The sequence below is a fragment of the Diabrotica undecimpunctata genome, chromosome 4 (assembly GCF_040954645.1).
Source record: "Diabrotica undecimpunctata isolate CICGRU chromosome 4, icDiaUnde3, whole genome shotgun sequence".
Classification (NCBI taxonomy): Eukaryota; Metazoa; Arthropoda; class Insecta; order Coleoptera; family Chrysomelidae; genus Diabrotica; species Diabrotica undecimpunctata.
This window is the reverse complement of record NC_092806.1, coordinates 125,639,595-125,664,169: the sequence shown is the minus strand read 5'-3', so window position 1 is coordinate 125,664,169 and position 24,575 is coordinate 125,639,595. Positions and strand designations below refer to the sequence as shown.

At 32.6% G+C, this 24,575-nt stretch overlaps 2 protein-coding genes across 3 annotated transcripts in view; one reads left to right on the top strand and one right to left on the bottom strand.

The window, feature by feature from the left end:
• Positions 1-21,580, bottom strand: part of Ranbp16 (Ran-binding protein 16) — a 67,910-nt gene extending 46,330 nt beyond the window's left edge. For both annotated transcript variants that reach the window (XM_072530189.1, XM_072530190.1), the window contains exons 1-4: positions 21,419-21,580; positions 20,516-20,923; positions 14,044-14,329; positions 8,270-8,676 (exon numbers count right to left, since the gene is read on the bottom strand). In XM_072530189.1, the coding sequence (XP_072386290.1) occupies positions 8,270-8,676; positions 14,044-14,329; positions 20,516-20,923; positions 21,419-21,433 (1,116 nt within the window). In that variant the 5' untranslated portion in view covers positions 21,434-21,580. The remainder of the gene's footprint in view (positions 1-8,269; positions 8,677-14,043; positions 14,330-20,515; positions 20,924-21,418) is intronic.
• Positions 21,581-22,132: 552 nt separating this feature from the next.
• LOC140438944 (galactoside 2-alpha-L-fucosyltransferase SEC1-like) lies at positions 22,133-23,199 on the top strand. Its single transcript, XM_072528579.1, has one exon. The coding sequence runs from the start codon at positions 22,186-22,188 to the stop codon at positions 23,197-23,199; it is 1,014 nt and encodes a 337-aa protein (XP_072384680.1). The 5' UTR covers positions 22,133-22,185.
• The last annotated feature ends 1,376 nt before the right edge of the window (positions 23,200-24,575 follow it).

Sequence of the window (24,575 nt, the reverse complement as noted above, 5' to 3'; positions counted from 1 at the left end):
AGTGGATCTTACAAGACATTGAAAATAAAATTCAACAGTGAAATTTGCGATATTTTTGCTTTTATTAAGTTAATTTTAATTTTTTGTTAATCATAATTAATTTTAAAAAATGTTGATAGGATAGTAGCAAAATAAGGATCAACAACAATATCCCTTAGAATCCAATCTTAAGAGTGTAATGCTATTTAAATGCATTCATTTTTTTCGAATCCTGAGAAAACTAATAAATATTTTAAAAAAATTTAAACGCAGAATGAAAAATTACATTATTACCGAAGGCCGAAAGTCCCATAGAATAACCAAAAAGTTTCTTTTGAATGAGATATTTTAAATTAAAAATCACACTTAATTTTCTCTTCTTTTTCACCGCTGTAACTTACTAAAATAAACATTATAGAAGTTTTCATGGACTTTCGGCCCTCGACAATTATGTAATCTTTCATTCTGCGTTTAAATTTTTCAAAAATACTTATTAGTTTTCTCAGGATTCGAAAAAAATGAATGCATTTAAAAAGCATTGGCCCGAAATTTTGCGCCTACGCTTTTAAAAGCATATGAGGAGTTCTCAGAACCGAACGATCTAAGCTTTGAAATATTCACGATACTACTTAATATATTTTCAAGCTTTAGTTGTGTTTGATATATTTGGTTTTGTGTTATTTCTTGTATTTAACAAAAAAAAACAATATTGTTTGCGTAAGTTTGTTATTATCTTTCCGCAAATACATTCACACAAACACACAAAATGTTTAATAACACGCAAACAAAAAATATATGGCAAACAACTTTTATTTATTTGTAATCCTATTTAAACAAAAGGATTTGGCTATAAGGAAGTTTTTCTGAATAAAAATTGTTTGACAATAACAGTAAAAAAATAATCTGCTTGATAAATTAAAATAATAATATTCAAAACAAAAATCAACGGAAAGTTTTATTTAGATTTATATCCATTAAAATTTTAATATATCAAATGCGTTTCATGTAATTTATAAAATTTATAATGGTCGTTTAATATAATTTCATATATATATATATATATATATATATATATATATATATATATATATATATATATATATATATATTCATTTTAGTTAAGAAATCTAGTTTATCGACATTGATGACGCTAATACTTCTTATTTCCTGTTCTAAGAATTCAACCTACTCATTTGCAACAGACTTTGATGAACGTAAAAGATATGCTGGCTTGATTCTTTCAGCGAAATTACTTGTATTTAACCGACTTACACAAAAACTAATCCAAAAATGTCTCATATACATTTATACTCACAAAATAAAGCTAAAAACCGACCGTGGGACGGGACACCCAATAGACCTGCCAAATGATGATTATAACGTGACTAGTGTCATAAAATCTAAGCCCTTTAACACTGTCTGTCCACTAAATATATTGAGAATCGCACCTTACCATTCAAAAAACATTATTTGAAACTAAAATGCAAACTAATAACCAGAAACAATATTCTGCGCAAACTTGTCAACGAAAAGCGGGGCGCACATCCTTCTACGCTTCGAGCACCGGCACTTGAACTTCGCGTTTCGGCATCAGAATATGCTCCATCAGTATGGGAAGCATTAGTACATAATAGACATGTATGTGTGGCTATCAACGAGTCATCAAGAATCATTAGTGGATGTATGTATTAGAACTTAGCCATCGCTAAGTTCTAATCCTCCTGATATCAGAAAGAAGTTGCTAGAGATGTGGAATGAAAAAAAAACAGATCATCGGCATTCTCTCCATGATCAATAGTTCACAGCACGAAGACTCAAATCAACGAAAATCTTCCTGACCCGATCAATCTATTTACGTCAGGAAGAATTCATCTTGCCAGATGGAAAAAAACTGTCCACCCACATTTAGAGCATCGGGATAAACTCTTAACTGGTAGCGATCTTCTCTATCCTATGTGGAGAAACCTCAATTGCCTGTGAGTCGGAGTGTCCAAGTGTAAAACCAGCATGAACTATTACCTGCTGGCTTAGGTCGTCATTGTGAATATGATCCAGCTCATTTATTTATCTGCCCTCTGTTGGAGAAACCATGCACAAAGCTAGAACTTTTGCATCCAAATGACACTGCCATCCAGACCGCCCTTTTTGGATGTACAGATTTATTTTGACAAAACTGGACAGGTAAAGTAAGTAGTCACGGAATTTTATATTGAATTTTTGCAAAAGTAACAAGAATGCTTACAATGAACATTTTTATCAAAATTAATATTGAACGATAGTAAAACGATGTACATTTTATGTAACAACGAAATCAATTTTTGACCCCTTTAACCTTAACATTGTTGTAACGTTAGGTTAACTAGTAACTGGTAAGGGTAACTGTTAAAAAGTTTTAACTGATTTAGAAAGTAACCTCATGGGTTAAAATATTTCTAAACCAAATTGAAATCAAAGACTCGCCGATATCGTAAATCCGATTGCAGATCCTTGTCATAACTAGAGACCGGAATATAATATAAATATAAATAAAGAGCGTAATTTGTTTCTTATAAGTTTGAGCGTACCTGCTAATTTTGTAATAAAAAGTTTTAGGTAAACTGGTAAACAATTAACAACCCTAATATACAAACAAAATGGTGGGACATACATAAACACTTTTGGTGGGACGGATTTTTCTGAAATCCAAAAAGGGCGGAAGTGTCGATGAAGCTTTTAGGAATAAGTAGCTGTGTGAATCTCTGAAATTTACATTAGTTCGATTTATGGTTTTCGCGTCAAACAGTGTAAGCGTGTGTAATGAGGCAAATTTTAAAAGTGCATTTATAGTGTAATTTTATTACGTAACTCGTGACTTCGTTAATTAGTTTATATCATGATGTCCAAACTAAGTGCTTGGATTTAGCCATATCCTGAATTAACGCTTGATGGAGGAAAAGTATTTCGTCGAGCTTGCTCTAAAATTGTAAGTAAATATTTTCATTTTAAGACAAGTGAAAGCCATTTTCAACGCATATTTCGGTAACACATGTGTGAATAAGCTTTGGCTTTTTGTATCAGATTTTTCTGATAAAAAACTTTCAATCGATCAGCATGCACAGACACTTTTCACCTTAAAAAGTGTGAAAACCTCTTAAAGGCCCGAATTCCAAAGGGGAATTGACAATGGCGCAGTGCTAACGACTCAAAAAACCGAGCAGCAACTTTTTAACCAGAACAATGAAATTTGCCAAATTTTTGCTATTATTAAGTTAATTTTGATTTTTTGTTAATCATAATTTAATTAAAGAAACTTGCTGATAGAGTAATAGCAAAATAAGGACCTACACCAATATCCCTTAGAATGTAATCTTAAAAGTATATTAGGAGTTCTTAGAACTGAACGATCTAAGCTGTAAATTTTTTTTTAAATATTCATGTTACTACTAAATATATTTTCAAGCTTTAATTGTGTTTGATATGTGTTCAGAAGTGTTTATCTAAATACATTTGGATTAGTGGTATTTCCAGTATTTAATAAAAAAAAAAACAATATTGTGTGCCTATGTTTGTTATTATCTTTCCGCAGTTACATTCATACAAAGGGATTTATTTATTTATATAATTTCGTATTTTTTTCTTTGCGAATTAACAAACAAAATGTTCAATAACACGCAAACAAAAAATATATGACAAACAACTTTTATTTATTTGTAATCCTATTTCAACAAAAGGATTTGGCTATAAGGAAGTTTTTCTGAATAAAATTTGTTTGACAATAACAGTAAAAAATAATCTGCTTGATAAATTAAAACAAAACAAAAATCAACGGAAAGTTTTATTTAGATTTATATCCATTAAAATTTTAATATATCAAATGCGTTTCATGTAATTTATAAAATTTATAATGGTCGTTTCATTTAATTTCATATATATATATATATATATATATATATATATATATATATATATATATATATATATATATATATATATACATTCATTTTAGTTAAGAAATCTAGTTAATCGACATTGATGACGCAAATACTGATAAGTTCTTATTTCCTGTTCTATGAATTCAACCTACTCATTTGCAACAGACTTTGATGAACGTAAAAGACCTGCTGGCTTGATTCTTTCAGCGAAATTACTTCCGACTTAGACAAAAACTAATCCAAAAATGTCTCATATACATTTATACTCACAAAATAAAGCTAAAAACCGACCGTGGGACATTACACCCAATAGACCTGCCAAATGATGATTATAACGTGACTAGTTTCATAAAATCTAAGCCCTTTAACACTATCTGTCCACTAAATATCTTGAGAATCGCACATTGCCATTCAAAAACATTTGAAATTAAAATGCAAACTAACAACCAGAATCAATATTCTGCGCAAACTTGTCAGTCAAAAGTGGGGCGCACATCCTTCCACGCTTCGAGCACCGGCACTTGAACTTCGCGTTTCGGCAGCTGAATACGCTGCATCAGTGTGGGAAGCATTAGTACATAATAGACATGTATGTGTGGCTATCCACGAGTCATCAAGAATCATTAGAGGATGTATGTATTAGAACTTAGCCATCGCTCAGTTCTAATCCTCCTGATATCAGAAAGAGGTTGCTAGATATGTGGAATGAAAAAAAAACAGATCATCGACAGATTAACTGGTAGCGATCTTCTCTATCCTATGTGGAGAAATCTCAATTGCCTGTGTGTCAGAGTGTCCAAGTTAAAACCAGCATGGCCTATTACCTGTTGAATTAGGTCGTCAGTGTGAATATGATCCAGCTCATTTACTTATCTGCCCTCTGTTGGGGAAACCATGCACAGAGCTAAAACTTTTGTATTTAAATGACACTGCCATCCAGACCGCCCTTTTTTGGATCGACAGATTTGATTTGAAAGAACTGGACAGGTAAAGTAAGTAGTCACGGAATTTTATATTGAATTATTGCAAAAACAACAAGAATGCTTACAATGGATATTTTTATCAAAATTAATATTGAACGATGTACATTTTATGTAACAATTAAAAAGTTTACACCTATAAATCATAGATAATTATCGATAGTGAAAAATGAAACCCAAAAAATCAAACAAATCTTATATTGCGAATTTATACAGCAAGTATCTAATGAGCGTTATTATTAAAATACATACTGAATGATAGTAAAATCATATATATTTTATACCACGAATATTTTGCAAAGCAATACTACTGGTAGATGCACATCGTCGAAGCTTTTTTTAAATTCTTAATACAAAACCAAAACTAACGGTCTCTTTCAAGTGTTTTTATTTGTGTTTTATTAATTAAGGATAGATTATAGGAGTAGTTCGCTGAGATTTCATGGTATTTATTGGTTAAAATAGCATTGCTTTATATCTCATTTTCTTATGATGTCCATCCGTTCCGGATGTTAATGATCAACATGGCTATCCTTACTTTACTCTCAGCTATTTGTGATAGTCCAATTATAGACGTGTTGTACCATTTTCTCAGATTTTGAAGTCAAGAAATTCTTCTTCCTGATCCTCTTTTTCCTTTCACCTTGCCCTGAATAACGAGTTGCAATACGGTATATATCTGTTCATTTCTCATAATGACGCAGACATTATAATCTGCACTCGTTGATTGTATGAACGATCTCACATTCCTACCCAATTCTAGGTACAAGCCTCAAAATTAGTCACCGGGTCTACCCATTAAATTTTTAAGATGCGTCTGTATGAACATCACGTATCGAATGCTTCGAGGTGTTTAAAGGTCCTTGCCTCTACTATATATAATTAGGTAAAAAAAAACTGACGATGAAGAACTGAGGTTTGGTTCTGAATTTTAAATAATAACTCCTGAAGATAGATTTCATACTTATGATCTGCTAATCTTGCCTTCCTTATGCGCTGTTTCATGTCGATGGAGTGGTTCCACTGGCTGCTTATCTTGGTACTGAGACATTATGTAGGTATCGATCCTGTCAATTGGCTGCTGGTTAACCATAAGCTGTGTATTTAGTATTTACATTTATTAACAGTCCATACTTTTCACTTGATATACGTAACATTATTGTTTCTAAACCATCTAAACTATCTGCAAAAACTACTGCGTCGTCAATATATCTAGTGTTATTAAGATGCACCCTGTTGACTAATATGCTTACTCTTGCTCTTCCGGCATATAGGTGCAAGGATGAGGTAGCTGGTTCGATGATTTAAAAGCAAATATTTGTAAAACTATATCCTCACCTTCCTACATTTGGTAGATAAAAAATAGATATAAATCTCGAAGGACCAGCGACCAGTAGGTCACAAAATTGCGGATTAGTAATAGTGTAGTAAAATTGAAAATGGAATAATTAAAGTAAGATTATCGGTAATATATTTTTAACATGCACAAATGTAAAGTTTAGTTGTACATCCGGCAACCATGTAATTTGTCGGGACAGCATTTACTAAATATTGGAATAAAAAACTGTCGATTTACATATTTTATGCACTACACATAACATAACACATAACATAACACTGAATTTAACTGAGGTAACTATCTAATAAAAATAAAGTTATTGAAATCTGCTTCTATTTGAGAAGCGTGAAACGGATCGACTTGTTTCTAGTTGAGAAACCAAAGAGCCAGTTTTGACTAGCGTGTTTCTGTTTGAGAAGACAAAGACGAAGAGACATAAGGGTAGTTGGGTTTGAATAGTTTAAAATCTGAAAAACTGACAGGTGCAGGAAATATGATACAGCAGGAAGAAGGCATGCCATGCTGATCATATAGTTTTTAATGTAGTGACATGGGAAATTCAAATAGTTTTAATTATAATTGTTTATCTATTAAACAAACTATTTTAGAAAAGACAATTAATTTTCTACACAGCCCTTGTGCGAAGATATGTGTAGAGTATATGTTAAGTAACAACGAAGACTGTCAACCGGTCATCCACTATAATATTGGCAGTTTGGTTATACTAGATATTAGAGATGATTCTTAGGCATCTAACATCTAAGGCCCCTTCTTTCAGGATTGTTATGAGCTTATCATGTTTTACTTTATCAAATGCCTTCCTGTAGTCGACAAAACAAATATATACGTCGCAGTTGACACCTCGGCATCTGAATCAGAACTTGTACAGCGAAAAGAACCTCTCGTGTACTTAAAGCATCGCTGAATCCAAATTGTGTCCACGACACTTGCGAAGAATTATTCTTCGCATTTTTTGTATATCCTGCTGTGTATCACTTTTAAAAATGCCTTAACTAAATAGCTTATCAGGCTAATTATTCTATAGTCTTCGCATGTTTTTGCATTTGGTATTTTGGTGTAGTGACGAATATCAAATTTAACAGCTTTGTGAAAATTTATACAGGTTAAGAATACCACACACAACTTGTCAGGTCCTACAGCTTTATCATCTTTGATATTTCTTATAGCAGATCTGACTTCTTCGATCGTAATGATGGGTCCTGTTAGCCATTCCATATCGTTAACAGTGTTATGTAGTTCATCTGCAAAAGTTATTTCCATATATCTCTGCCAAATGTCTAGTCTTTTTTCTACACCTAATAGTGATTTGGCTTGCTCGTCAAACACGCGACTCTTCTAGGCTTGTATAAACCTGCAGCTTCTTTAACATTTCTGTGCGTATTAAATGAATCGTGTTTATGATACAGCTTTATTATCTACATCTTCATTTACTAATCCTTTATTATTCTTATGAGTATACAATATATGTATGTATTTCTGGTTTCAGAATCCTGATCCCTAAGCATAGCAGCTGCGCGTTTTACCACCAACCTTATTTTCACAACGATTGCCACAAGTTTGTATGACTTGCGCAAATAATTTGATTATCAGCGCCTCTAGCGACTGGGTACAAATCTTGTTTATTCACGTTTGAAACAAAGAACATAGTTTCGATAAGATGTAACCTTCTATAAGCATCTATATTCATTAATGACACTCAGACACTCTACCGTTTGAGCTACCCGGTCCGCGATCTAGTGATTGATGATTATAAGTGATTGGCATACGTATAACGGGGTGACAAATTAGACACGATGTAAATATTCCTGTTCGTACATTCTTTGCAATTTACACTTAAAAGTCTATGAAATTCACGTGCATAAAAGTTCACATATTGCTCAAAATAAGTTTTAAATCAGTAACTATTCAAAGCATAAATATATAACTGCGCATATAATAAATAACAGTTCTTTCTCTTCCGAGCATTCGAAACAAAACGTAAAATATTTACAAATATCAACAAAACATATAAAGATAAATAAAAAAAATATAAAACATACCTGCAAACTCTGCACTGTAAATTTAGCAATAAGTTGAATAGCTTCAGGATAATTATCCACCATAACGAGTTCACCTAACTGATAGTTTGACTTAAGTCTAGCCAACAACCTACAAAATTCATGATAATTGGCTGGGTCGCTCAAACCTTGAGGGTTCTGTAGAATGTGTTTCACACCGTTGACCAAGTGAGTCAAAAACTTGGCTCTTTCAGTATTGCTGAATAAAGATCGTCGAACTGATGCTATTTGAACTAAACACGATAAAGCTAGAGACGACAAAGTGGTTGGGAGTGAGTGGTACAAGTCGAAAAACAATTTAAGGGTAGTAAAATCTAAAAATGCTGGTCGCCAACTGGTAGGAATCTGTACGGTGCACAGATCATCCGATGATTCATCGGTTGATGTACCTAAAACAATAAAATATTCAATAATAACATACACATCTTAATTTATGTATTACTAAAAACTGAATTTGTAAGGAGTATTTTAAAAACCTTCTAAATAACCTCTAAATCCTTTCTAACCTCATAAAAAATTAAAAATGAAGTTAAAAAGGATCTGAGATGGTATAACACGATGGAAATATCAAGAGTAATAGAAGAAAACAAAAGTTTGAAAGTACTCAGACAGAACATGTCCATTGGAATAAAAAACATCTAAAAACTAAGAAATGAACAAGAACAAATCATTGAAAATGGAGGGATCTGAAATTTCACCGGACATAACACCAAATGAAGTTTGACGGTCAGTGCAAGAAATGAAAAAGTCTTTCGAAAGTGATGAAATAGTGGCGGATGGCTTGAAAGTGGCTGGAAAAAAATTATAACTTGCCCTTGCCAAATTATTCAATACATATGTACATCAAGTGTAACACCAACTCAATGGCATAACACAGAAATTTTAGAAGATTAGAAAATAAACTGGAAGTTTATCCAGCCCGTAGAATAGATTGGTTCTAGAAAAGGCTATCTATTGGTAGTAACAAATCTTATAGAAAAATATACTGAATATAATAAAACACTAACTTTAATATTTGTGGATTATGAAAAAGCCTTCGACACCATAAACCAACAAAAAATATTGCAAATCTAGACAGAATGCCGAATTGACTTTTGGTATACAAATATAATTAAAACACATACCAAAACGTCAGAGCTAGTGTTAGAGTGGGTGATCGTCAAACTAAAAAATTCTCAATACAACGTGTAGGACGTCAGAGGGACACCAAATCACCGAAACTAATCACTACACTCATGGAATACTATGTAAAAGAGCAAATCTCATCGATAAAGGCGTAAGTATAAATAGAGAAAAGCTTAGCCATCTAAAGTTCGCAGATATTGTGCTGATGATAGATGACACCATATAACTCTAAATCAGCTCAACCTTTCCTTTTTAGAAGAGAGATTGTAAATCGATATTTCTAGACCCCAGATGATGATAAATCTTGTAATCACCTAAAATATATGCGTAGGAATAAGATTCATAGGCCAGATAATGACCTATAAGTACGTAGGTCACGCGACTAACATAGAAAAAGATAATCAAACCGTTGAGCTTCTCTATCATGTAACCGTGTCTCCACTGACTTGAATAACCTTTGGAAAATTGAACCATGTTTTCAAATCATCCGACTTTCCAATATTTCTTAATTAAAAGAAAAACCTTCAATCAATGTGTGTTGCCGGTGTTAACTTTTGAAGCGGAAACGTTGACGATGATAAGGGAAACAGTGCAAAATATCCGTTTGGCCTAAAGGATGATGGAGCCTGTTATGTTAGGCATTTTCCTACGGGACAAGATCCCAAACCTACAACGAAGATCAGGAGTGGCTGATGCTATAGAGAGAAAGCAACACTGAAATGAAAATGGGCATGTCACATGGCTAGAATGACAGATAAAGGACAAAGTGGACACTGGAATAGAGACCGAAAGATAATGCCTATGGTAGTAAAGGTTGTCCACTAACACGATGGACTGAAGATCCAAAACGTTGCCAGAAAAATTCGATGCAAGAGACAGAAAATCGAACCATATGGAAAATTATGAGGAAGATATGTGTCCAGTAGTGGACAAGGGAAGTTTGAATGATTATGATTAACTAGCACTGACACTTGATGAGACATAAAATAGCAAAATCTGTTCCTAACAAAAATATACTAAGCTTACTGATACATGAGTTAAGGGCTACTACACCTTTTGAGAAATTATGAGTAACTTGGCAAGAAAAACTAGGCCGATATATCTAATACATCACAATATAAATTCTCCAATAAAAATACATATACATACAGATATTAGACCTCTGATAGGCGTTTAAGAGACGCAATTCCTAGATAATTTTGTGGTTAAAATATTATTTTCCGAGTTAAAATATACAGTTGTTCAACTGAAATACATCTTTCGTCAGGTTAGCCTTGGAAACAATTATAATCACTCATGTAAAGTTCTGCGATGTTATGTTTGTGAACATCACATTGACCAGTTTCTATCATTTGTATTTGACTGCGATTTTAATTATTGTGACTTAAAAATGGCGTGTGTTGTTAACAATGAGTCTAAATATTCCAGCGTGCGGTCATTCAATTTTTGTGTGCTGAAGATTTGAAACTATTTTGCAAATTCATACGCGAATGCAAGCAGTGTATAGAAAGGTAGTTTTGCGTATCCAAGTGTTAAGGAATGTTGTCGAAAATTTAATTGGTTACAGCAAAGTTTTGTCAGTGGACCAAAAAAGCTTGAGAATTGATTTATCTTTAGAGTACCTCACGGAATACAGCCAAAACGCTAAATAATGACTTTTTTCATCGATAATTGCTGGCGTCGAATCATGGTGTCATATTTTAAACCATACTGTCATTGATACAATGGAAACACGCAAATTCTTTGATACCAAAGAAGTTTAAACTTCAAGTTTCTGCAGGCAAGGTGATGTTAACATTTTTTTTTTCGACCATGAAGAACAATTGCTCACAGAGTTCACAGAACCTGAAGTGCATATCAACCCAAGCCCGTATAATGAATGTTTGAACAAGCTCCATCAAGCAATAAAACGAAAACGTCCAGTAAGCTTTCATATTTTCCTGTAGGACAATGATCGGCCGCATATTGCCAAAGTATTATCTGCAGTATTATCAAAATCTGCAGTGAAAGAAATGGAAAATATTAGAGCATCCACCATATAGTCCCGATTTATCGCTTTGCGATTTTCACATCTTTGGGCTACTGGAAAAGGCGTTAAATGCTGTAAAAGAATTCTTCGATCAACAAACATAAGAATTCTTTAAACAAGGTATATATCTGTTAGTGAAACACTAGGATCATCATCATCGAGGCCTTCCATTCCTGATGGAATGGTTGCCGCTCTTACTTAGAGCTCTCTGATTCGCTTATTGAGCATTATAAGCATTCTTCTTATGCATTGTCAAAGTTTGTTGTATGACTTCGCTTTCGTTACAATTTTCTACCACTCATTTGGATCTGTGCGTAGTTCCCTCTAGTGTCTCACTTTCAGGATTTTGATATCTCTTATGACCTGGTCCTCCTATCTCATTCTGGGTCTTACCCTTGGTCTTTCAGTTTCTGGCTTCCATCTGATGACCTTCTTAGTCAGTAGACAGTTCTTCCTTCTCTGTATGTGCCCCAACCATCTCAGTCTTTGCGCTTTAATAAATCTAACTATATCTTCTCCATTCATTATATCTCTTAGTTCATGGTTCATTCTTCTTCTAATTTCTCCATTTTCCATTCTTATGGGGCCCATAATTCTTCCGAGGATTTTTCTTTGGAACATTTTTAATTTGCCTTCACCTTTATCTGTCCCAGCAGCGTATGTAACTATTGGTCTGATTGCCACTCTGTATATTTTCAGTTTTCTATTCCTGGATAAGTTACTGTCCTTCATTAACTTATGATATCTCCAGTATGTTTTGTTGCCTGCTAGTATTCGCTTTGTTACTTCTTCACTTCTCTTATTTTTGCTAATGTATATTCATCATATGTTGGTATCCCTATTTCATTATCTATCATGTCTTCCATCATAGGTCCCCTTTAACAATGCTTCCATCCACAGCTTTTCTGTGTTTTCAACATTGATCTGCTACTTTTTTTTTTCTTTGTATTCATTTCGATGATGTTCTTCTTTCGTTGATATCCATTTAATTCTTGCTTGGTTTTTTTGTCTGATTTTGATATGGCATTCTGTATCAAACCATTCTTTCCCTCTTTTTATTTCCATCTGTTCTAGCACCTCTTCTGAATTTAAAATGGATTCTTCTATATTTTTCCATATTTCCTCTGTGTTATTTGCTTTTGCTAGATTTTCCTGTAATGCTGTCTCTTATTGTTCTCTTAGTTCCTGTACTCTTAACTTCTTCAAGTTCCATCTTCTTTTATTTGCCTTGTTCTGTGATTTTCTGTTTTAATTACCCTCATTTTTATTATTCCTATTACTACAAAATGGTCTGTCTCCACGTTTGCACCTCTACATGATCTGACGTCATGAATTATTGATTTCCATTTTTTGGATATAAGTATGTGATCTATCTGATTGCCATCTGTTGTGCCAGATATCAGCCATGTTACTTTATGTTCTTTTCTGTGCATGAAGTGTGTACTTAGAATGTAACTGTTTGTTATAGCTGCTAGGTGGCATAATTTTCTTCCGTTATCGTTTGTCTCATCAAGGATAGTTTCTTTCATCCTTATTTTTGTTTTTTACTACTTTTGCATTGAAGTCACCAAGTATTAGTACTATGTCATTTCTGGGTAATCTTTCATATAATTCTTCTAGTTATTCATATAATTCAATTTTATCATTTTCTGTGGGTGCATATAAATATGTTTATGATTGTCATATTGGCATGTTTGTTTTCTATTTTTATATATGACATCCGTCCATTTATAGCTTTGAATTCTATAACTTTATTCCTTATCTTATTGTTGACCATAAATTATGTATGATTTCCCCTTGTTGGTTTTCCCCCGAGTAGTATATTGTGTAATTTTTCTTCTTAATATTTCCGTCTGAATTCCATCTTACTTCGTGTAGTGCTAGTAAGTAGATTTTGTATCTTTGCATTTCTGTTGGTACCTCTTCCATTTTCCCTGGTCTCAATAATGTTTGAACGTTCCAGGTTCCTAGTTTTGCTCTTTTTTATGTTGTTCTCTTTCAGTGCTAGTGTCGTCATCATGTTCCCATCATCCTTTTCTTTACAGTCTCTTTAAATCCCATAGACTCATTTTCCATATTCGCTTGCGGTATTGTTTTTAGTTATCCTAGTAGTTTGTTCTTTTCTATGTTCCACTTTTACTTATAAACCCATTTTTTGTCTTTGCACCAGTATTTTTGTTGTCTTGTTTATTTTTGTCACGTTTTCTGATTCATTGTAGTCACCACCTGGTGATCTTTCAATATATGTTCTTCCTGTAGGTTTTCCTTGCGGTGTTTTAATATTTACAGTTTCGCTTTGTGTCTACTTTTTCCTATATACTAGCTTTCTGCAGTATATGTTTTATCGTCTATGTTTAGCTTATTATAATTTAGCAATGCTTTCTGACCCTTTTGTCTTGCTTCCTTTGAGTGCTGTTTAAGTATTCTTCTCTGGCTATATTTGCAAATAAATTTTTTCTGGACTAAAGATGGGTTTCAATTGGACAAGCCTCGTATGATGATATAGGTATTTAATTATTAAAAAAATATGTATTAAAACTCACGAAAATATGCGTGCATTGATATGTGTCAATGTTTTAAAAGTATAAATGTTTTAACATACCTATAAAATCAAAGGTAAGACAATTCTGCGCCAATCTTAAAAGTTGTGTCATCAATCCGTGTTGATTTTCATCGTTAAAATTGAGACTTTTGCAATTTTCTCTCGCATTTCCTAGGAGAGTACAAGAAAGGCGAAAAATTTCGAATAGTTGAGTGTCTCTAAAGGAGGACGCAATCTTGCGATGTTTCGTAAGTGACCTATTAGCTTCAACTTCTGAAATTTGATTCATTTCACAAGTAAGTTGAGATAATAACTGTACACCTATCATACAGTACTCTGCAGTACCCTAAAAAATACAAGTAATGCCATTAAAACTGGGATTTATGCCCAAATTAAAAATAATTTCTATATACATACAATATTTAGATATTATCAACATTTTTGACATAATTAGACAATTAAAATAATGCGAAAAACCACACTATATTGTTTACGATCCAATGTTAACCCTTTCTTTACCAGACCTGATCAGCGACGCAGTGCCACCGTTTTCAGGGTTTTTGAAGTACCAGCAGTACCAGCGACGTATATATATGGTTGCTCATTAAATGCAACGAAAAACTCAGAAAATGCTCTTTAATGTTCAAAAGAATATAAAACGAAACGATTTTTAATAACTAACTATAAACTAAATATGAAATGAATACGAGCTTTTTATACCATTTGACGGTTTTCCTGACGCTTTCTGTGGAACTTAGTAACATGTCAGTCCTGTCCACTGCTCCCATATTCATATTGTAATCTATTACACAAGCTGGTTTTTTAATGAATTCGTTTGTCTTTCTGTCTTTTTTAGCCAATTCTACCATTTTGTCTTGGTGCATGGTAGTAAGCATAGTGACCTCTCTTCGATCCTTCCATTTTAGTGCCAACATATTGCAACTCGACATTGAGGAAGTTGCACCTTTTTGTAGTTTTTCTGCTAAATTAGTTATGTGTTTTCTGTTGACCATGACTGTTCCACAAGAGTTAGTTTTATGGTCAAATAGGTAACTTGACAAGGGAGATGATGACAGGAGACGTATATCTTTGTCCAAGTATGGTTTCATAAGAGTGGCAACCACAGATCCTAAGAGGCCAATATCCTCATATCGATTTATTTCGGTGCTGTTACCTAAATAAACGATAAACCCATTTTTTGTCTTTGCACCAGTATTTTTTGTTGTCTACATAAACGATAAAGTCTAACACATAACCCGTTTCACAGTCACACAAAAGGAACAATTTTATTCCAAATCGATGGCGTTTGGTTCTTATAAACTGTTTAAACTGCAGCCGTCCTTTGAATAGAACCAAACTTTCGTCGATTACCAGATTTTGGAATGGCGTAAAATTATTAGCAAATGAGTTTTTTACCTGCAAAAAAACGCATCGAACCTTGTAATAAGGATCCGCTTGAGGTTAATCAGCATTTTCACCGAAGTGTAACATTCTCAGTATAGACTGAAAGCGATTCCGGAACATTAGACTAGAAAATCTGGGTGTATATAAAAAATCTTTTGTTGGCCAATTTTCTGTAGGTTTGGCTTTTCTATGGCGTGCTGCGAGCAATAGCACAGCGATAAATGTAAAAAAATAATTTTTTGTAAGTGGCGACCAAGCACTCTTTTTATTTTTGCAAATTTCCGCTGCAGCAAAATTATTTGTTTCATGTATAATTAAATTAACGGTACCTGGATTTAGAAAGGAAAGAAAACAATCTATTTCCCTGGCAGGATTCTCAATATTGTCTAAATGGGCACCTGAATTTGTGTCATCCAACTCATACACGACAGGAACAAATTGCTGTTTACCCCACTGTATACTAAAATCATCCGATAAAGCTCTTTTGGTTTCATTTCTCGATGTATTTGCAACCACAACTTCGGCTTCGTCTTTATCAGCACCTTCATTTTCAGAAATAGCTTCATCATTCCCATAAATAATATTAATAATCTCCTTCTCTTCTGAATCATCGCTATCTGGTACATAATCGCTCTCACTTTCTACAAAAGGCTCTTCATCTGAATCCAAGCATGCCAGTATATCATCATATTCTTTTTGCGTTAGTCCACAGAAACAACCTGTATCTCATGAGCGCCTTCTTTTTATCGAATCAGACATTTTCTTGAAATTTCACAATACACTTGCACTGCAACAGTAACAGCAGAATACTGCGTAGTCCGTGCTAACTCTAACGTGATATTTGCGGTACAAGACGCATGCTAAAAATAGACCTAAAACCCGACCATACCCGGCAGTTACCGAAACGCCGTGTATCAGAAGCTGCCGTATCAGTAGGGCAGTGGGTTCATCACAATGCATGTTCGAACGTACCAATACGGGATTACGGGGATTAGGGCTGATGACACTGTAGCAAGCCGGAGAGATGCGGCAATGGAGCTGGCAGAGGTGCAAAAAAATTTGATGCCGTATACAAACGGCATGTTATTAAAAACGTTTTCACTTGAGAACGTATATATACGTCACTGGGAACAGTGGCACTTTTCCCCAAACCGTATTATATACGTCGCTGGTAAAGAAAGGGTTAAAACTGTATAAGATAATGGCCAAACAACTCTGACGTACGGATCTAAAAGCTTGCTAATGACACCGAGATAACTCTACAATCTCAGCTAACGAAACGAGATTTCTCAGAAGAGTAAAATGTATTAAAAGACTTGATAGATAGAATTACTAGATCAATGAGAAAATAAAAGAATGCAGAATAAAATGGGAACAACATATGAACAAAATGAATGAAAATCCATTAAATAAACAAATATTAACCCATTAGCGCCCACGGATACCATATGGTATCAAAATCTCTCTCAATATTATCGAGGCGCAACTGGAATTGTTTTAGTGGTAGTTGGAATATTCAGTTTCAAGGTTAGCAGACATGACAGACTATCTCATTTGTAAGCCGACTACTGGTGTTTTATTGGTGTGCATTTTTTTCCTGAACAGTTTTTATTTTCAGTCGAAATTATGGATGTTCGATGAGCAAAAGTATATTTACGAGTAGTATTGCATATTTTAAAGTTTGATATAAACACTACGTAAATAGATCAAAGATTTGTTTTGGGCATAAATATTTTGAATCAGTTTTAATTTGTTTTTGATATGATGCCCTAAATTAGCGTGATACAATTTGTTATCTGTAGGCGTTTAGGACAAAATAGTGACATGTTTATATAATAGTTGCAATATATATGGTTTTTGTTTTTAGTAAAGGTATTTCACTATCCGAAGCATTAAATATCAAATATGATGATCACGATATGGTTCGGCAAGTTGATGAGATATTTATAACCCCACCAGAAGTAAATGCAGAATCAGATGAAGATTCAGCTAACGAAGACGAAGGGGGAATGATGTATAACTTAACTGGTAAGAAGCAATCAACCATAACGGATTTGATATTATATTATTTGCTTACTATTTTTAGGGCGACAGCTAAGGGCAGAAGCTGAAATAAAGCTAACAAACAATGTAAGAATTGGAGTTGATAAGAGTGAATTGGATATTTTTCAGAATTAGTGGTACAGTCAACCGCTACTGGCAGAACATTCTGCATCAGCAATAGCTCAACCAGAAAAATCTGGAGACCAGCACAAAGAGTGGATAAATAACGAACTTGTACTACATGGATTAGTGGTAATTTAGACTCCATGGCTCGCTTATTTCCAGAGGCCGATTTATTCCAAATATAACGACATTCAAGTCTGCTATTCAATTGTTCGAATTGTTTTTTACCGCTGATATGTTCGAACTATTCACTAAAATCAACTAGATCCCGAAATAAAACTCTCGAGAAATTCGTTGTCTTGTTGCTATTCTGATTTTGAGTGGCAAACAAAAATAACAAACAAATTGGTGGCCGATGCTATGCGTAGGAACCGATTTATCCAAATTCAAAAATATATTCATATTGCGGACAATTTGCAGAATAGTCCAAATGATAACGCTTGGAAGTTACGAGCGCTTATGAACATGATCAAAGACAGATGTTTACAACATTTTCAACCAGTACAGAATTTGTCTTATGACTCAATGGTAAAATACTACGGACGTCACGGATGTAAACAATACATTCGTGGCAAACCGATAAGATTTGGCTACAAAATGTGGTGTCTAAATTCAAACGATGGCTATTTCATTAACTTCGACTTGTAGCGGGGAAATAATCCATATCCTTAGTGAAGTTGAGTATGAGAAATTGTTTGGAAAAAAGCGTCAACACCATTGAATCTTATGTTACAAGAACTTAAAGAGCCCAATTTTCTATATGTTTTACATACAGATAACTTGTTTACCGACCTAAACTTGTTTTCCTACCTTCGTAAGGATAAGGAGCAGTATGCACAATACGAGAAAATCGTATACCCTGATCATGTACTTTGACTAGCAAAAATATGTTTTAAAAAAAGGGTCGATGGGAGTATGAACAAGTGATTGAAAAAAATAATAGTATTCTATTAGTTCATTGGATGGATAACTCAGTAGTGACAATGTGTTCTACAAGCTGGTGTCCAACCATTACGACAGGTTCAGAGATATTATAAGACAGAAAAAAGATACATATGGCTGCCTTGGAGCTTATAATAATAATATTAAGGGAACTGATCTTATGGACCAATGAGTAGCTGCTTATCGAATTGGGGTTCAAGGAAAAAATGCATGGTATTTATACAGAAAAAACCATAATGCATCAAAGCTAGATTTTAGATGAGAAATAGTACAGATTTATTTCAACAAGTATGGTACCGCTCCAGAATTGCTCTTAGCAAAAACATATTTCCAGATGTATGGTTTAATGGTATATATAATTGTAAATATTTTGACCGAACAATTGGTTTTCAGCATTTCTTACAAAATGAATAATAGAACATGTTGTAATTTTTGATTAACTCGTGCACTGTTTTAGCAAAGAGCCAAATCATTTTTTCGCATAATAACAGTATTTAACAGCGGCTCTTTTAAGAGTTGTTGGCACTGGCAAATGCGCAGTGTTGGCTCTTATAAGAGCCAGCGGCAGTGAACGAGTTAATAACATGTACTTTTAGTTTTAAACTTATTATTATTTTACTTTAAACTTATTTTTGACACCCCACGATTTCAAAATTAATATATTAATGTCATGAAAAACATATTTTATAAATTATAATTTTTTTAAAATAAAAATCAATTCTTTTTCTTACAAATACTTTTTCTCATGTCTAGATATTCACTAGAAATAATTCAAAAAATACTTTATTAAAATCATTGTGTTGTCATTATTTTTCTATGCAAGTTTTTTTCGCTAATGACAAACCACTCCTTACTCAAAAAATGTATTAAAAAGAGTAAGTATTCTTGTTATTTAAAAAAATATATAACAATAATTATTAAAAGAAAGTAAAAAATTCATTGGTGGATTGAATTTCTAAATGTTTTGTAGAAAAAGGGTGAACTTAAACAAGTGGACACCCCTGAAATAAAATCCTGGCTATGTCACTGATAACCACTAACCTCTATTTAAAGATTAGTAACAACAGAGTATAACTAATCACAAAAAACTTTCTGCATAGTCACATTTTAAATATTTACTACTGCCATTATAGCATATTAAATTAAACTCCTCTGTAAATATCATCTTTAAATATCTTTATTTAGAGTAAAATAATAATTATTATTATAAGGTAGACAAATATTTTGTAAAAGTATAAATAATATCAGAGTATATTACAACATTCTATTAGTACAGAAGAGTATATTAGGACATTCCAACATAGTATCCAAAAATAAAATGTAATATTAAAAAGGAAAAGAAGTCTGCTATGTACCTAGAATATATATTACTAGGGAGTGTAGAAAGCAATATATAAAGAAAAATTTGATTGGAATAAAAATTTGTTAAGCTGATTCTTAAAATAGAATATAGATCAGTTATCAAATGTCTTTAAATTGTATGTTGAATAGTTTCCAAACAATAAGACCTCTACATACTACGGAAAATATTCTTTTGACACCATAAGAGCAGTTTATTGTATCGCAAGATATTAGTTTGATAATCTTTGGGCCTAGGGCATACAAAAAAAGTACCAAAAGTATACTTCAACTGCACATCATTAGCCTTGGTTGTACACAAGGCATTTTTTATTCAGACTGAGTTAACTTAGGCCTACTTTTTGAAAGTACCTAGTTTACTTTTCTTGAACTACAACCTCTTAAGTTACAGTAAATTCCAGATTCCAGGTCTACAAAACTACATAAGTACTGCAAAATAAAATAAATGGAAAATGTCCATTTGACATTAAATGTGAATTTGAAACAATCTACAAGTTTTAATACCAAGTGAATGAAACCAAAAAAAAAAAATATTTAAAAGCAGGAGAAAACAAATGGAATGGGTAAAAAAATCATTGTGTTTAAGATAGACCATAACTTATAGGGATAACTATAACTATGACAATAAAATATATCAATACATAAAAATATAAAAACTCACTTGTAAAAACTTTCCTATGTCAGCCACAACATTTCTAAACACAAACTCATCCTTGTGTGAATCAAACCATCCCAGCTTTGTTATTCTAGCAAATAATGTAACTAATGCCTGAAGAACAAAATTAGGAAGTTTTGGTCTAGTTGCTAAATAATTCAAAACATAGTTCCTAATATCCACTCTCTGCTGTAAACTTAAGCCTTGTGCACTCCGTGACACTAGTTTGGTCAAGGTGGTAGCAGCCAATAACTGTGCATAACAAGAGTCCCCTCTATCCAGAAGAACTTGGCACTTAGTAAGTGCATCAGGGCCTGATTGAAATACTACTAAAGTTTTTTCAGCTTCAGCTCTTACACTAGTGTCTTGGGATTCATACAATTGTTTGCAAAGAAGTTCCAATTGCCTTATCTCCTGAAACATAGGTAAAAATAGTAGAGTTCATTCCAAAATCCAATTATTGTATGATAAAGGAAATTATTATCAAATAAATAACATAAGTTGTTTTAAATCTAGATAAATTGTGGATAACAGAAAAAAACCTAGAAACTTGAAAAATTTTAACATAAGCCAAAATTTTTTCAATTGTGATTTATTATGAAACTGCCTAGTAATAAATGACTTATCTTAAATGTAATTTACAAATTAAAAAATATCCTTAGGGATACGCCTATGAAATATCCCTATAAAATTTTTATTGTCCTATAAGTAAGTACCCTTCAGTACACCCTTGTGTTTATATTTTTTGTTCATTTTATTTCATATTTATGAGAAATAGTCTCGATTAGAACAATAGTAAAGTAAGGGACGTAACTAACGTGATAAACATTGTAAGATTGGCGTAATTATTACTGGATGCAGTACTTAAAATACGTGTAAGAGTTTGTAATGAAATTTTATAAGACAGACCTGTTCGTCAGCCATTTCCCGCTAAGTTCATTTGTTTTTACAGGAATACAAATTTGTGATTTTAAGGCTAGACCTCTACTGTAAAGAAGCCGGAATTTATCCCAATCACCTCACTCACACAACACTCAACCACCAGTCAAAAACAACGCAAATTACCTTTCCCATGTTATTGCCCTCTATCTGTCAATGTGATGTTTATTCTAGGCGCCAAATTCAAATAGCCTAGAAAATGGGCATTAAATTTTATCAGACAATTCATATACCCGTCTTAAAAATCATAATAGTAGAAGAGAAAATATCAACTGTATTTCGAACATTAATTCAATAAAAAAAACTTATTAAAAAAGTATACTTTTACAAGTTTCGGTGTCTACTTCCATGAAAAGAATAAAATTATTATGAAGTTTTCCTGTACAGCTTCTAAAAGTTTACGCGTTTGTCGTCAAAGCAAGCCTACCAACATTGAATTTAAATTCGTTGAATTAAAATTTAGATATTATTTTTATAAATACGCAACTTGTTTATTACTTACTTAATTATTTATTATTTTGAATTTAGGTTGTTTTCGAGAAAACTTATGTGTTTATTTATTTTCATATTATTGTCACAAGCGCATGCTTGGTAATTTAAACCAAAAATCAATATAAAATTATACAGAAAGAATGTAGTGGCTTCAGTCTAGGGTGAGATATTGTAGGCAATCGCCTAGTAAAATGCTTATATTTAGAGTTAGTAAAAGTGCTTCAGATCATTAAAAGTAAGCAAACATGTTCAGTAATAACCGCAATTTATTATTTAAAGGTATCGTTTTAGCATTGTGCATTATATCTTGTGTTCATTTGTTTTTATTTCCTCTATTCGAAACAAACACCAGTCCAAACGTTATAAGGACTTACTTGGATTTGGAACAAAGCCTTTGTTTAAACGATATTCGAAAAAAGAAGCCTTTAAAACCGGGAAAGTGTCCGGAAAATGGAATTATTACAGTGGAACAAGGTGGTAGACTAGGCAATCAAATATGGGAATACGCGGCAGTTTGGGCTTTAGCTAGAGAAACCGGCTTGGAACCGTACATTCCTCGGTGTATTAAGCTGAAGTTGGATTCAATGTTTGATAAATTATCTGTGCCAACTTTGGATGAAATCGGTCACTGTCTAGTGCAAAAGGAATTTTTTATCATCCCGTCAGCTTCACAATTTACTATCGATTCTTTTTTAGAAGCATGGAATTTTACTAATCAAAGTGTTATTTTGCCGAGATACATCATGCAACCTACATTATTATTAAACTGGGGCCAAGATATTATTCATGAGTTTAGTATTAAAAAGAGTCTCGTAGAAAAAAGTCAAAAAATATTACATGCAGCTGTTAAGTACGTAAAAGCACCTGTTGAAACTTTCATAGGAGTTCATGTAAGAAGAACTGACTACATTAGTTATGTCAAAAGAAAATATAATTCAAGTACTGTCGATAAAACTTTCTTCCAATCAGCAATGAAATTATATGAAAAAAAATTTTCCAATCCAATATTTATTTTCGTCAGTGACGATTCAAAATGGTGTTGGGATAATTTTCATTACAAGAAAAATGCCTATATAACTGGAAAACATCACAGCAGCTCCCCTGCTTTAGACATGACCATACTGGCTTCCTGCAACCACACAATCTACGACTATGGAACATTTGGCATGTGGGGGGCCATCCTAGCTGGTGGAAACACGGTCTATTACAGCATCAGTGGAAAAGGTCCTGTCATCCAAGACACGGCCCTGAAAAATTAGCGTAGTCTTTAAATAACGAAAACAAAAATTTCGAAAGTCTGATAACTTTTCTAGAATACATTTCTTTATTTTTATACTAAATACTTAAATAATTCATTTTTTATATAGTTTTATTTTTAAAAAGAAGAAGAACTTTAAATACAATAGATTTATATGTAGATAGGAAAATTTCGTAGCTATACAGATAAAATTAAATAATTTCACTTGCTCAAAACTATAAAAAAGATAATTTAAATTCTTAGGTATAACTACTTTTCAAAAATTTAGCTAAATCACTAACTAATTGTTATTTAACTTTACGTTTTAAAATGATAATACCTACATAAGACGATAAATTTATATGATTTTGGCCTTGTAATAATTTTGTCTTTACGCAGACTTTCTATAATGACATTTAAAAGGTTTTGACGGCATTTGGTAGCCTTAGTAAATCCTCTATTCATATCTTCCTTTCTTGCTTTCATCATCAAGATAATTTCTTTTCTTACAGATATGTTGCTGTCGATTTGACGGAAAGTATTCTAAACGTTGTGTTGTTGTTTTGTTGCCTTTCATTTCGTATACAATATATATATATATATATATATATATATATATATATATATATATATATATATATATATATATATATATATATATATATATATATATATCGTCATAGTGTTTACTTTACACTTTGGTGCGTGATTCGACCAGTTTAAGTTGGCATTCGATTCATTAACAATTTTTAAATTTATTAAATAATTTATAACAATATATAACAATTATTTTTAACATTATTTTTTATAAAGTTTCTTTTAGAAAATATCCCATTTAAACCAAAGGTGTTTTTTCGAAAATATTATATATATATTATTATATTATATATTATATATATATATATATTATATATATATTATATATATTATATATATTATATATATATATATACATATATATATATATATATATATATATATATATATATATATATATATATATATATATATATATATATATACTCAGTTGTGTACGATAGTATTTGTGGGATCAAAAATTGCTACTATACTATTACAATGTTTCTATTGAAAGAACTATCATCATTACTATCACTCAATCTTCGCTTGTCTTCTGCTGGACATAGATCTCCCTCATAATTTTCCATCTGTTTCGATCTTGTGGTTGCCTCTTGCATCCAATTTCTATGGCAGCGTTTTAGATCGTCAGTCCAACGTGTTGGTGGACGACCTCAGCTTTGGTAGGCATCATATTTTATTGTTACTATTCTCTATACAGCATCACCAGGTGTGGACACCTTCGTCTACTTGGGATCGCTGCTTACCAAAGACAATAATGTCAGCGAACAAATTAAAAGAAGAATAGTGCTTGCCAATAAC